The 15568-nt window shown below is 48.5% G+C and overlaps 1 protein-coding gene across 7 annotated transcripts in view; it reads right to left on the bottom strand.

Annotated features, from left to right (window-relative positions):
- The window catches only part of cep83 (centrosomal protein 83), a 126764-nt gene that overhangs the window by 17613 nt on the left and 93583 nt on the right, over window positions 1-15568 (bottom strand). For all 7 annotated transcript variants that reach the window (XM_038810950.1, XM_038810947.1, XM_038810948.1 and 4 more), the window contains exons 11-14: window positions 10092-10167; window positions 6824-6981; window positions 3597-3726; window positions 3406-3506 (exon numbers count right to left, since the gene is read on the bottom strand). In XM_038810950.1, coding sequence (XP_038666878.1) covers window positions 3406-3506; window positions 3597-3726; window positions 6824-6981; window positions 10092-10167 — 465 coding nt within the window. The remainder of the gene's footprint in view (window positions 1-3405; window positions 3507-3596; window positions 3727-6823; window positions 6982-10091; window positions 10168-15568) is intronic.

Below are 15568 nucleotides of genomic sequence, written 5' to 3'. Positions count from 1 at the left end.
CCCCCCCCCCCCCCTCCGTACTGTGCCGGTGCTGGACACAGTTTGCAGCCGCCATGCAAGGTTCCCAAAAACTGGGAGGAAACGTGACCGATACCATCAGGAAGTCGGCCCATCGGGGGTGGAACATCGGAGAGAGCCTCAGATGACGGCCGAGGCCATCCCAACGGCTGGCAGCGTACTCACCGATTATGCCATTTTTGAGGGGATGGAGCATCTGAAAAATGGCGCCGCCCCCAATTTCGGCGTAGAAACGGATTCTCCGGCCAATCGCGATTTTGGCGTTGGCAATCAGAGAATCCTGCCCTATATGCTTTATTAACTATGCTCTCATGTACTCATGTACTCTCATGATTTATGCACATGTACACCTAGGTTCCTCTCCTTTCTCCCTCCCATCGACCTCCAACCCAAATGCATTTCAAATTCTTTAGACTTTCACTCCTCCCCCATCAAGCAAGCAAACTAATTTATGGCACATATTCCATTACATTTCCCCATTTCTGTTCACTCCTTTCAATCCAGATCCTAATTACACGTTACTTTAACTCTCTTTCATTCTTATTGATACTGCGAATCTCTTCATAACTTTTGACATTGTTTCCAACCCATAGAAAACTAACTTTAATTCATCGGCATATGTTCACCCTTGAATGTCACCGATGCGTTTTGTAATCTGTCTTTTATTCCCCCAAATTAGGTGGATTGGTAACACTAAATTCCCTCTTAATTGGAAAAAATTAATTGGGTACTGTAAAAAAAAATGAAAAGCCTTTAATTTTCCCCCTACCCTAGCCACAACAGTACCTCCACTGATCTTTCGTCAGTGCGACCCTATGCATTATGTAAATGCTACAGCAGATGATCATCCACAAGAATAAGTTTGGTTTCTACATGTGTAATGACAGCAACAAACTTTATTCACGCTTTAACCACCATTAACTCCAGGGTTACTGTTATACTACCGGCTTCCTGTTCAGCAATACATAAACTTCCTAAAGCACAAACTGACACTAGCTCTGAGGCTGACTGTGCAAGCTGAAGCCAACAGTGCAGATCCTCAGCAGTGTTTGACAATGAGCTGAGTTTTCAGTCTCAAATCCAAACCTTTTCCAACACCACTTTTTGCCACCTCACCCCCACAGGTTCATTTACACCTTTCGCTCACTTCCTCTACAGGTGAAACACTCAACAATGGTACCCTTCATATACCACAACCCACCTTCTGCCTCTTCCTCTTTTAAAAATAATCCAATAGTCTTTTGACTTTGAGCAGCGAGCTATGGTCGCTGGGTGAGAGAATCTGAGCTGGAAACAGAAGCATACTGAGGAACTGGGAACCTGAATCTTTCCTGAGAATCTCATTTCTGGTTGTGCGGGTTGTGTAGCCAAACTATTAAATCTATCTGAGTGACACAAAGTATTAAATATATAAAAGTAGAATGGGCACCAGAGCTTCAAAATATAGAAGTCTGATGGGTGATCTAATCGAGGTATTTACAAATCATTGAATCTCTACAGTGCAGAAGGAGGCCATTCGGCCCATCGAGTCTGTACCAACCCTCTGAAAGACCACCCCAGCTATGCCCACTCCCCCACCCAATTCCTGGAACCCTACCTAACCTTGACATCCCTGGACAATAAGGGGTAATTTTATCATGGCCAATCCACCTAACCTGCACATCTTTGGACTGTGGGAGGAAACCGGAGCACCCGGAGGAAACCCACGCAGACACGGGTAGAAAGTACAAGTCAGTCACCCGAGGTCGGAGTCGAACCCAGGCCCTTGGCATTGAGGCAGCAGTGCTAACCACTGTGACAATCCTTGTTGAATGTTGAAAGAATTTTATAAAGGTTAATACACTTTCATGGGTGAATCTTAAAATTAGAGCTAGACCATTCTGGAGCCAAATCACAAGGACTTTTTCACAAAACATTGAGTGAAAAAATGGAATACTATTCCTAAAAGGCTGTAGATGCTGGGGCTTTCAAGACTTGGATATATTTTTGTTGAGAAAGTACATTAAAGAATATGGAGTGAAGGTAGGTGAGCAGGTTGAACTGCAGATCAGCTAGATCTGATTGGGTGATGAAGTAAGTTCAAAACTGCCTCTACCTGTTCCTATGTCTCAATGGAATACCGTTGCTTAACTCAAATGGAAATCAACATTGAAAAACTAAAGACAGAATTCTCCCATAATGCGGTTGCAGATGGCACCTGCTGTGCCTGCCCCGCCAACTAGAAATAGTGGGATCCCATGCCAGAATCTGCGCTTTGAACCTCATTAATTATTCACAGGTGACACTGCTGGCAGACCGGTAGCTGATTCGTCTGCCAACCCTCAGCTGATACGTTTGAAGGACCCCATGCCATATTAAACACCAGTCCAGCACACACATATATCTCTCTCCAACCCACCTATCTTCACCAGACTGTACAGGATGTCAACAAACTCAGAGGGAAAAGGCTGGCAGCCTCAAGAAGCCGGTTCCTTGATTCAACAATCCTTCCCCCCCCCGTGCCCATCACCTGCGAGGTGCCCATGCCCCACTTGGACCTCTACCCACCCCATCTAGAGTCTTCATCCATCCCCTTTCAGTAAACAATGCGGTATCACTTGACCCCCTTGTTTGTGAACTTTTCATGCAACCTTGTCAGGAACCAGTTTCACTCCCCTTGGTCTGCCCTCTGCCTTCCATTGTTCATCTTCTTCATCCACTTCCTTGCCCTCTGCCTGCCATCTTGAGCCCTCACCCTTCCTTCCCCCTTGCACAACCCTCTTTCCACATTGCTCCCCTCGTCTTTGTTGGGCCATACTTCGGCCTCACCTTGCACTCCATCCCTGGTCGAACTTCGGACCTTGTGTCCCGCAACACCGTCCTGTCCGGATACGACACTGGTGTGTGGCACAGGGGTGGAGGAGACCACTGTACTACCCAACCCTACTGATCTGACTCGGTGACACAGGAGGATCCATAGGTCCAGCAGTATGGTGCTGTCCATGAAGACTAGCTCAGCACGGATATGGAGACAGGAACTGGTCTTTCAGAATGGTGAACAGCGGATCAGAAGCAGTGCAGCACGATGGTAGTGTTGCACTCACCTCAACGTCTCTGGCGAATTGTGGACCGCCTTGTGCATGCCACTCATTAGCAATCGGGTTTGATGCCAAAGTAAATTCCCGCTGTCAAGATGCAGGATTGAAAGATCGAAAGGAATGCCACCGGGCAGCTGTTTTAATGAGCATACATGAGATGCAAATAGCTCCAGTTACCAGTGTTAAGACAGATCCGCCTTGAACCCGCCATTGGGAGAATTGCAATGGGATTTTACTTTTTGGTTCCCGCCAGATTCACCGTGCCTGCCTGCCATCAAATACTGGTTGGGAGAATTTCATCCTAACTTACTTGTATGCGTGTTTCTCTATTTCGAGCTCTTCTTTCTTTGCTTCCAGCAGTTGTACTTTCTCCTGTAATCTTTTCTGCTTACTTTCATTCAGTGTTTTCCTCTGTAAAAACAGAAGCAAGAAGGTATAGAATTTCTGTGATAAGATTGGATTTCACACAAATTTGTGGTTGATTAAAGGAATGTGCAAGACCTTCTTTTGAGCTAAAGCAGCACGTTGCAGACGGTCTTTGCCCTGGCAGTACTTCTCCTCCAGCTCTGCATTACGGTTCTGCAACTCATGTCTTTCTTCTGCCCACTCTATGCGCCTGTCTTCTACCAATCTGTGCAAAAGAAAACATAGATGATCCAACTGTCTTGAAGGGTTACTATACAAAACAAATGTTTACAAAGAAAAGCTTTAAAGAACGCCAGCTGGACTAAGAAACTGGTTTGTTGCTATTGTTTTGTTAACAAATTTTCTTTCCATTTATTTGGCATTGTTCACGGTCACAGGCTGTCCCAAAGCATTTTTCAGCCAATGAAGAAAGAACTTTGAAGTGTAGTGAGTAGTGCAATGTAAGAAATGCAGCAGCCAGTTTGCTTACACCAAGTACCTACAATTGGTCATGTAAAAATGACTGAATTTGGCAGTTTTGGTATCGATTGAGGCCAGGGCTCAGGGAATAACCCTCTGCCTTTCTTCAAAATAGTGCCGGGAGTGTTTTACATCCCTGTAAACTGACAGTTAATCGTTCATCTGGAAGAAAAACACTTTAATTAAACATACAATATTTTAAAATGTTTTATCATCATTGCAGTTCAAGTTACGAGTGGCCATTATAGATGTTTCCCTTTGACATAAAGTGCCAAAAATAAATTATGGTTAGCAGCATATTACTTTCCATTGGTTAAAAATAAGAGTGAGTGAATAAAGTTTAAAATTACCAGGTGGGTTTGATGTAATGGTAAAAAAGAAGAACATTATGCCACTGCATAAATTTAAAACTTTCCTTTCGGTCAGTTATTTTGTTGTTTTCTGAAACCAAAATAAGTTGAAGCTTCACTGATTTAGGTTGTTAGGCTCTCACAACCTTTTTAACATAATAGTGTGCGTAAAAATATGAGAAGCTCCAAAATTTGCAACTCTGAATGCTACTTGTGCACCGCTAAACGGATTCTGCAGCTGAAGTGCAATCACCGAAAAACAGAAGTGAAAGACGATAGCCAATGGTGTTTATGCGTGCACCTTTTAAAAAAAACAGCTGGCAACTCGACAACATGGAGGAGGGAAGTAGTCCACTGAAGCCCAACGTTGTAACCCTGCTCTCCCCCCACCACCTATTTTTAAGGTTGACCTTTTAAGCACCTTAATTTGCCGGCAATGAACATTTCCATTAGTTATCCACAGCGTTACAGTAACAACTACACTATTGGCTGGAAGCTAAACTTTGGGACATCCTGAGATGATGAAAATTGCTCGATAAACAGAAGCCCTTCTTTCTACATAAAATACTGACCACATTTGTGCAGGCAAATTCTAAAATGTTCAAAATGTTATTTCCAGTCCTACAGAAGTCATCATAATCTACATGCTTTTCATGTGGCTCTAATTTCCAGCGTTACTCAGGAGAACCTACCATCAGCAAACTGAAAAATATCCTTAAACTAGGGTCAGAATTCTCTGATAATGGGGTTATGTTCCCACGCCTGCGAGAAAACATGCGCGAATCACTCTGGACTTTCTCCATGAAAAGGCCCCGGAGTAGTCTTCGCAGCTCTGGCCGCCGATACAGGGGCCCTCCACTGCCGGCGGCGGCCCCGCGCAACATGGCGGACACACACTGTGGGCCAGCCCCAACAATATAGGCCCCCCCGCCAGATCGCTCACGCCCGCCGATTGGTGGCCCCCGATCGCGAGCCTCGCGCAATCCAACGTGATCTCGCGAGACTTTGAGATGTAAATTCTGCCCATTGAGGGCGGGATCACTTTTTGGAAAATCTCCATCTTAATGTGCAGATTCCCAAGGAACCAGAGATTTTGGGATTCAACCCTTCGCCTCAGAGACCTTGGGCGAGCGACGTTGAGCACTGGTCCCCACAGAGACCAGATGGAACAGCACTCGTATGGGGTTTCCCAAGGTATCGGAGGCCCCCAGCTGTATGCCCTTTGGGCATTGTGGTGCCCTGGCACTGCTGGTGCAAGCCTGGCACTGTCACCTGGGCACACTGGCAGTGCCAGACTCGCACCTTGGAAGTGCCACATGGGTGCCAGCCTGGCACTGCCAAGATGCCCAGTTGACACTGCCAGCTGGTAAGGGCACTGCCAGACTGGCACTGCCAAGGTGCCAAGCTGGCATTTTTTGTGCATGCACGATCAGGCCGGGTTGCCTGGTGTCGGTGGTAGGGATAGGTGAATCCTTCCATAGTGTGTTCGAGCTGGGGTGGGTGTCAGGGATTGTTTTGGGGGCCTCCGAAATAGATACGCCACTTACTGATCTCTCACTACACTGGGGAATTCCGGCGAGCAGAGCTCGCCGCTGTACAAAACCAGGCTATGTGTGTCCTCGGCCATGTGTTCCCCATTCAAGCCCCATATACAAGGAACTCTGCATTCTTATTGACTCCCCCCCACCTTGTTAGCTCAGTGACTGATGCGTGTGCACACTATGCAATGGCACAATTAAATTGGTACTAAAAAATGTCAGATTTTTACCTGCAATCACATGTGGATCTTAAAGAAAATGAAGGATCACATTGTTAAACCTCTTTCAAATTCCACGTTACCATACTTTCCCAGAAGTGTACTTCCATAAAGCTCTTTTTTTTTTAAATATAAATTTAGAGTGCCCAATTCATTTTTTCCAATTAAGGGGCAATTTAGTGTGGCCAATCCACCTACCCTGCACATCTTTGGGTTGTGGGGGTGAAACCCACGCAAACACGGGGAGAATGTGCAAACTCCACACGGACAGTGACCCAGAGCCGGGATCAAACCTGGGACCTTGACGCTGTGAGGCAGCAGTGCTATCCACTGAGCCACCGTGCTGCCCTCTTCCTTAAAGCTCTTCATACTTCAGACAAGCTTTGGGGACAAAGCAAATCACTCTTCTCAAGTAGGGTAATTCGTATTGTGATTATATTCCAAACAATTAAACTATATGCAGTAATTAAATTGCATCCATTATCCTAATCCAATTTATCATAGTCAGTGCCTAAGCCAAAGATGTAATTGAGTTGCAGAGTGCACTAAAATGATCGCCTTCATACAGTCCAGAAAACGCCACCACATTTATTCACTGCTGCACCTGGCTTCAGCTTTGAACCTACAAAAAAGACTTTCCATACAGAAGTCTTCAGTTCCATATTCACTACACAAAACAGGGAAGAATATCACATGTGGAACTTAACAGTTAAAGTTCTGCTAACAAAGCTGCTTACTTTTCAGCATCCTTCTGTGCTCGCTCAGCTTGGCATCTTGCATTCCGTGTTTCCTCTTTTAAACACTCCAGCATTTCTCGCAGTTTGTTATTGTTCTCCACTAAATCATCCTTCGACTGTGTTGTAGCGCTAATCTGCATCTGCAATTCACCAATTTGCTTTGGGGGAAAAATAAAAATCAGCTGAAATGAATTTTAATTTTAAATTAAATCAGTTCAGAGAAAATGGCTGGAATTGTCCGGTCATTGCGGTTCAATTTTCCCGCCGACAGCACGGCCCTGTCTGGGATCGTTACAATGGGAAATCCCATTGACAAGAGGCGGGAAGATCCACCGCTATGAAACACGTGGCTGTAAACCGGAGAATGCAGCCCAATGTTTACGATTCAATTCTTCTTTGAGCAATATGGGATTGCTCGATATTCAAGAGATGTTTCATCAAAAAATGCAACATATTACAAATAATTTTTCTACTCCTCAATGTCATTATGATGCCGGCGGTGGAAGGGGAGGCGGAGATAGTGGTGGCGTTGGACGCGGAGAAGGCCTTCGATAGGGTGGAGTGGGAGTACTTGTGGGAGGTGTTGGAGAGGTTTGGGTTTGGGGAGGGGTTTATTCGGTGGGTGAGGCTGCTCTACGAGTGTAGCCACGAATAGGAGAAGGTCGGAGTACTTTCGGCTGCATCGGGGGATGAGACAGGGGTGCCCCCTGTCCCCCTTGCTCTTCGCGTTGGCAATTGAGCCCCTGGCCATGGCATTGAGGGAGTCAGGGGACTGGAGGGGCATGGTGCGGGGTGGGGAGGAGCATCGAGTGTCACTGTACGCGGACGACCTGCTGCTGTATGTGACGGACCCGGTGGGGGGGATGCCGGAGGTGATGAGGATCCTTGGGGAATTCGGGGGTTTCTCGGGGTATAAGCTGAACCTAGGCAAGAGCGAGGTGTTTGTGGTGCATCCGGGGGATCAAGAGGAGGGGATTGGTAGGCTCCCACTGAAGCAGGCAGGGAAGAGCTTCAGGTACCTAGGGGTCCAGGTGGCTGGGAGTTGGGGGGCCCTGCACAAGCTCAACCTCACAAGGTTGGTGGAGGAGTTTAAGAGGTGGGATATGTTACCGCTGTCACTGGCGGGGAGGGTGCAGTCCGTTAAGATGACGGTGCTCCCGAGGTTTTTGTTCTTGTTCCAGTGCCTCCCCATCTTTATCCCAAAGGCCTTTTTCAGGAGGGTCAACAGCAGTATCACGGGTTTTGAGTGGGCGCATGGGACTCCAAGGGTTCGAAGAGTGTTCCTGGAACGAGGTATGGATAGGGGGGGGCTGGCGTTGCCCAACCTCTGTGGGTACTACTGGGCGGCCAACGCAGCGATGGTGCGTAAGTGGGTAATGGACGAGGAGGGGGCAGCGTGGAAGAGGATGGAGGCGGCGTCTTGTGTGGGCACGAGCCTGGAAGCGCTAGTAACGGCGCCGTTGCCACTCCCTCCAACGAGGTACACCACGAGCCCGGTGGTGGCGGCTACCCTCAAAATTTGGGGGCAATGGAGGCGGCACAGGGGAGAAATGGGGGGCTCGATGTAGGCCCCGATACGGGGGAACCATCGGTTCGCCCCAGGGAGCATTGATGGCGGATTTCTGGGCTGGCAATGGGCAGGGATTAGGAGGTTGAGGGACCTGTTTGTGGACGGGAGGTTCGCGAGCTTGGGGGAGTTAGAGGGGAAGTTTGGGCTCCCCCCGGAGAACATGTTTAGGTACATCCAGGTGAGGGCGTTTGCCAGGCAGCAGGTGCCCCCACGAGAGGTGCGGGATAGGGTGCTCTCGGGGGTGTGGGTCGGAGGAGGGAGGATCTCGGACATATACCGGGTAATGCAGGAGGTAGACGAGGCCTCGGTGGAGGAACTGAAGGGGAAGTGGGAAGAGGAGCTGGGGGAGGAGCTTGAGGAGGGGACGTGGGCGGATGCCCTGGAGAGAGTGAATTCCTCCTCTTCCTGTGCGAGGCTTAGCCTCATACAGTTCAAGATGCTGCATAGGGCCCACATGACTGGGACAAGGATGAGTAGGTTTTTCGGGGGCGAGGACAGGTGTGCTAGGTGCTCGGGGAGCCCAGTGAACCACGCCCATATGTTTTGGGCGTGCCCAGCGTTGGGGGAGTTTTGGAAGGGGGTAGCAAAGACGGTGTCGAGGGTGGTGGGATCCAGGGTCGAGCCAGGCTGGAGACTCGCAATTTTGGGGTTGCAGTGGAGCCGGGAGTGCAGGAGGCGATAGAGGCCGAGGTCCTGGCCTTTGCGTCCCTAGTAGCCCGGCGGAGGATCTTGCTCCAATGGAAGGATGCGAGGCCCCCAAGCGTGGAGGCCTGGATCTCGGATATGGCGGGGTTCATTAAATTGGAGAGGGTGAAATTTGCCCTGAGGGGATCAGTACAAGGGTTTTTCAGGCGGTGGCAGCCCTTTTTGGACTTCCTGGCGGAACGGTAGGGAAACAGGCCGACAGCAGCAGCAACCCGGGGGGGGGGGGGGGGGGGGGGGGGGGGGTAAGGATTGGGGGGAGGGAGAAACTGTGCACAAGGGTTTGTGGAGGGTGCTATCTCTCTCCTTTGTTTGTTTTTTTTCTTTTCTCTTTTTCTTTGTTGTTGTTTCTTCCTTTGTTTGAAGTTGCTCTTGAAGCTGGGGGGCATTGTTTATGGGGTGTTACCGCGGTTGTACGTTAATAGAGTTAAGATGTTTATATTTTGTATTTTGTAAAAATTTCAATAAAAATTATTTATAATAATAACGAATAATTTTTCTAGAGAAGTCTCAACAAGAAATATTGCATACAAACTTCAAAGAATGCATTGAGAATGGGGCAGCACAAAAGCATAGTGGTTAGCACTGTGGCTTCACAGCGCCAGGGTCCCGGGTTTGATTCCCGGCTTGGGTCACTGTCTGCGGAATGTGGCGACTTGGGGCCCATTGCAGTGTTAAGGTAAGCCTACTTGCGACATTAAAGATTATTATTAGTAGCATGCATTACTGTAATTGAAAAGTAAGTGATCAGAAATTGTAACAGCATAAGTAATTTCTCAAGTCTTCAGCAGCTATTGGAGAGAACGAGCAAGGATTCTAAAATCAAATTCTGCAAAATGTTGTTATAAATCGACTCCATAACCAACATTCGAGTGGGATGGATAAATGTGTGTTACACTGCCAGAATTCTTCCCAATCCATAACTTTCCCACTTTGGGATGTCTCTGCAGTAATCGAATCAAATCAAGAGGATTATCCAGTGATTTAGTGAGGTACCTGTCTTAACTCTGCACTGTCATTCTTCTCTTTTTCAAATTCTTCAGTTTGAAGCGCTTGATGTTGAAGTTTTGATCTGTAACACAAAGCAGCAAATCAGGACCAAAATTTATAATGCACTAGAAAAGTTCTTTCTATGCAGGTTCTTTAATCAAAAGCACAACAGGTCACTTTATTTGTTGAGAAGGAAAGTTGAGGAATATCCTTTATATTCCAGGTAGTGGAGATAGTGCTTTATGAGGTGCAGCTAACTGCAAAACAGTTGTCCACCATAAAAGCTTGAGGCTGCATCTTGAGGTGTACCCCTGCTCTTTTGGCATGTTCTCCTTCTTTTTTTTTATAAATTTAGATTACCCAATTATTTTTTCCAATTAAGGGGCAATTTAGTGTGGCCAATCCACCTACTCTGCACATTTTTGGGTTGTGGGGGCGAAACCCACGCAGACACGGGGAGAATGTGCAAACTCCACACGGACAGTGACCCAGAGCCGGGATCGAACCTGGGACCTCAGCGCCGTGAGGCGGTTGTGCTAACCACTAGGCCACCATGCTGCCCTCTGTTCTCCTTCTTTAAGCATCTCACCTTGTTCCACCTCTTTCATCTGTCCTTTAAAAGCCTCAGTATCTACCAACCATGCAAGTACCATGTTGAGTTTTTCACCAAGATATCTTTACTCCTCCCCTCCCTTAGCCTCTCTACCAAACACTTCCTATCCTCAACGATTCCAACTTCCATCTCATCTGTCATCTCTCCTGAGTTCACTGCCCTCTTATCCTCCCTTCATGACTCCTTCTATCTAAATACCTCCACCCCTTGACACACTCCCATTGTCTCAATTATGGATACAGACAAATTTTGTCCACTTCCCAGTTTGGCTCTCCCCTCTACACTGACATTTTTCTCTCAATCGACTTCCCAACCTGTCCATCCCACAGAAAAAAACTCTCACCCAATTCACTTGCAACTGAACTTTTAAGTTCTGAACTATCCAGACTTTGACCCTCCATTCATCAAAACATCTCTGCAGTTACCAATTTACCCAATTATTTTCCCTTTACTCTGCCCTGTAACAGGTGGTATTTGGATCCTATACCAGTGGAATGATTTTCAGAGTCCCAAGGAGTTTCAGTTTCCATCCTGGATACTCAGGGGAGAGAACCTTTCTCTCTTCTCCTCTCTCTCTCCAGCAAGGCTGTGAGTTGCTGTATTTCTGAAACTGAAGAGAACCTGAATGAATCTATCTACAGGAAAACCATTACAGGCTGCAACCAAAGACCACACCCTGCCATCTCTCTCCAGAAAGCCTGTCAGTGCTCTATTTCTGAAACTACAGAGGCCTGAATACAAACCATGGACTGAAAGCAAAGATGGAAGGAAAGTAAGGGAAACCACTATCTGAAAAAAAGACTCTTTTTTTTCCTTTTACTTGTATGTTTTTTTTTACCCCTTTCTTCTCCTCTGTGGTTTGTCTGTCTTGTGTGTGTGTGTATGATTGTAGAGGGTGGGGGGGAAGTTAAAGTGGGGAATTAGGAATTAGATAATAGTTAACCATTTGTATTTGATACATATTTCATTATAGTTCTTGTTATAAATAAACAGTAATTATGTTTACATTTACAAATCTGGTGACTGTAATTATTAGGCAGCCAAGGGTATTTTCCTCAAAAGTACTGGTTAATTCACTTGTGTTGCGACTCTGAGACAGGCGGGGCTGGAATTGCCCGTGCACTAGCCTAGGGTGTTTTAACAACAACTAGTTTAGCATCTAGCTGTACCACAAAGCACTATCAGGGTCTGTTCTCTCCAACCTAGAAAACAAAGATATTCTCCAGCTTCTCATAATAAAAATAATGCAATGGATTTAGCTCAAATACAATGGGCTGGATTCTCCATTTTGGGAGACTAAGTCCTCACGCTGTCATGAAAACTGGTCTTTTACGTCAGGAAAACTGGCATCAAATGGCCACAGATTCTCCGTTTTGCTGGGGGGCTAGCAGGGAGCCGTTTTAGAGATCGCAGCTCTACCTGCCGATATGGTCCCAGCACTTACGGGTCAGAAGCCGTGCATGTGCACACGGCAGCCTGCAGCGGCCGTGCCATGCCCCATGACGGACTCAGCCTGCAGACCTGGACCGGTAAAATAGTGCCCCACTTCGTCCACTCGCACCCCCCCGACCGCCCATCCACATTGCCCCAGCCCCGCATGAAGCCCCTCCTGCCTGTTGATCGGCTCTCCCCCGACTGTGACGGCCCTGGACTGAGTCCGCAGCCACCTCACGAGGTTGCCAAACGGCTGGGACCGAGAGAGTCCCACACCGTCGGAATTCGGCCGGTCGGGGATGGAGCATTGTGGGGCAGGCATCAGGCAATGGCCTGAGGCAGTGGATACTTGGCCCGGTGTACTCCTCGAGTACACCACTTTTCAGGGGGCAGAGAATTTTAAAACCGGCGACGCTCCCGATTTTGGCTCCAAAACGGATTCGTCACCCCGATGCCAAATGCGTCGAGGGGTGGAGAATCTAGCCCAATACACCTGACATTCATGGAGAGTTAAGAATCTTTGAAATCCTCTATCCCAGACTTCCAGTGGCGGCTATGAAGGAGCAAGCTGCACATTTGGTGGCTTCCGCTCTGGTCGCATTTTGGACCTTATCCCCTGATTTTCTAACGGACTTGAATTGTAAAACGGATGTTAGTGGCAATTGTCTACTGAATTCCCACTTCGGTACATGGAGAAAAGGACTAGAAGTGTTCGTAAGGGCAGAAACAAAAAGATAGAGAAGATTTGGGCTGTAGCTGCAACTAAAAACAGCATGGCGGAGGGTCAGACCTCTGGCTTGTCGACCCAGCAGTCTATGAAGCACCTGATGCAAGTCATTCAGGAAGGCTTTGCAATGCAGAAACGGAACTGCTTGGACCCGATAAAAGAGTCGATTGAGCGGCTGGAGCTCAGATTCGACGCCCAAGATCGGGCGATCCAGAAGGTGGAGAAGACGCTGGCTGAGCAGGAGGAGCATCAGACTGCGGCGTAGCTGGAGGTGGGGATGCTGAGGGACCAGCAGAAGCTTCTGGAGAAGGAGGAGGACCTAGAGAGTAGGTCCCGCCAGCAGAACCTAAGAATTATCGGGCTTCCGGAGGGGTCCGAAGGAACGGACGCTGGGGCATACATCGCAGAAATGTTTGAGAAGCTACTGGGGGATGGGGCATTCGCCCGGCCCTTGGAGGTAGATAGGGCTCACAGAGCACTCGTTAGCAATCCGCGAATGGGAGCCCCCCCCCCCCCGGTATGCTACAGTGTATGCTACAGTGGGCCAAGCAGACACGGAGCTTCAACCAGATCAGGGCGATCCTTTTCCAGAAAAAGGTGAAGTTTGGACTGTTATACGCAGCCCGTCTCTGAGTCACGCATGAGGATCAGCACTTCTACTTCGAGTCACCTGAGGATGCGTTGGACTTTGCGAAAAAGAAAGGACTGGTGGTGGACTAAGAACTTTTGAACTTGGCTGCAATGTTCATGTTTTTGTTTTTGTAAAATGTTTCTCGCTTTGTGTTTTATGGAAGATGTTTGTTATGCCGTTTGCATTGATTTGGAACCAGCAGTAGAGCTGAGTGAGTTACGGTTAACATTTACACTGTTGGGGGGTGATGCAGACCTGTGCTTGTTTTGATTGTGGTGTTTTACTATTGGGCAGTTGTGTGGGGATTGTTTGATATTGGAGTTTGTTTGTATGTGCGGGGAGCGGGGTGGTGGGGAGGGAACAATAGTTGGGAGACTATCTAGCGCTGGGGATGGGGGCCACCAAGCTAGCTGGGTGAGCAAGCTCTCGGAAGCGCAGTAGGTGGTGTGCATATGTTTGGTTTAGGAAAGGAGTTGGGTTACAGGGTGTTGTTGCTAGGGTGAGTGAATGTTTTGCTGACGAGGGAGGGACTTGGGCTGAGGGATAGAGAGGTCGGGGGCGGGGGCTGCCTGGGGATGGACCGATGGAGGCGCGGAACACGGGCTGGATGTGGGCCTAAAAAAGGGGATGGCTGATCGGGGGGGGGGAGGGGGGGCGGCAATGAGCCCCCCAACTAGGCTGATCAACTGGAATGTTTGAGGGTTAATGGACCGGTCAAAAGTGCACGTGTGTTCACGCATCTTAGGGGATTGAAGGCGGATGTGGTAATGTTGCAGGAGACGCAACTTCAGGTAACGCACCAGGTTAGACTGAGGAAAGGCTGGGTCAGCCAGTTGTTTCACTCGGGACTAGATTCAAAGACTAGAGGGGTCACGATCCTGATCAATAAGTGGGTGGTGTTTGAGGCGGGTAGAACAGTCTGGATGTGGGAGGTCGGTACATTATGGTTAGTGGGAAGCTCCAGGAGTGCAGGTGGTATTAGTAAATGTATATGCGCCAAATTGGGATGATGTGGAGTTTATTAGGAAGATGCTGGGAAAGATACCGGACCTGGACTCACACCGTTTGGTCATGGGAGGGGACTTCAATACAGTTATGGACCCGGGCTTAGACCGGTCAAGCTTGAAAACGGGCAGGGTGCCAGCAATGGCAAAGGAACTAAGAGGATTTGGGCAGCCGAGGGTGATGGTGTTCTTCTACTCACACGTGCATAAAGTGTACTCCCGGATTGGTTACTTTATTTTGAGCATGGCCTTTCTGGCTGGGGTAGTGGACACGGGGTATTTGGTGATTACAATCTCAGACCATGCACTGCACTGGGTTGACTTGCAGGTTAGCAAAGACGTTAACCAGCGCCCGCATTGGAGGCTGGATGTGGGACGAAGGGGTGTGCGAGTGGTTGAGGAAATGCATTCAGAGCTACCTGCAGGTCAATGATACGGGGAAAATTTCAGCAGCGATGATTTGGGAAGCACTTGGTGGTCAGGGGGAGCTGATCTTGATCCGGGCACATAGGGAGAAGGTTGACAGGGCAGAGACAGACCGACTGGTAAAGGAGATACTTCAGATCAAGGAGGTAAGCGGAGACCCCAGGGGCAGAGCTTTTAAGGGAACGGCGGAGGTGGCAGGCAGAGTTTAGCTTGCTGACCACAGGGAGGGCGGTGGAAAAGCTGAGAAAGGCGAGGGGGGCGATTTATGAACATGGAGAGAAGACCAGCAGAATGCTTGCACGGCAGCTTACGAAGAGGGAGGCAGCTAGGGAGATAGGGAAAGTAAAGGACAGTGAGGGGAAGCTGGTTGATGATTCGGTAGAGGTGAATAAGGCGTTTAGGGATTTCTACAGCAGTCTGTACAAGTCGGAACGCCCTACGGGGCCGGAGGGGATGAGGCACTTCTTGGCGGGGCTGAATTTCCCAACGGTGGATGGGGAGCGGGTAGCAAGGCTGGGGGCCCCAATTGGGCTGGAAGAGATAGTGGAGGGCTTGAAGGCCATGCAGGCGGGTAAGGCCCCGGGTCCGGACGGGTGCCCAGTGGACTTTTATAAAAAGTTCTCGGGGATATTGGGGCCAGTGTTGTTG

This window comes from Scyliorhinus canicula, chromosome 11 (assembly GCF_902713615.1).
Source record: "Scyliorhinus canicula chromosome 11, sScyCan1.1, whole genome shotgun sequence".
Taxonomy (NCBI): Eukaryota; Metazoa; Chordata; class Chondrichthyes; order Carcharhiniformes; family Scyliorhinidae; genus Scyliorhinus; species Scyliorhinus canicula.
This window is presented reverse-complemented; position numbering and strand designations above follow the sequence as displayed.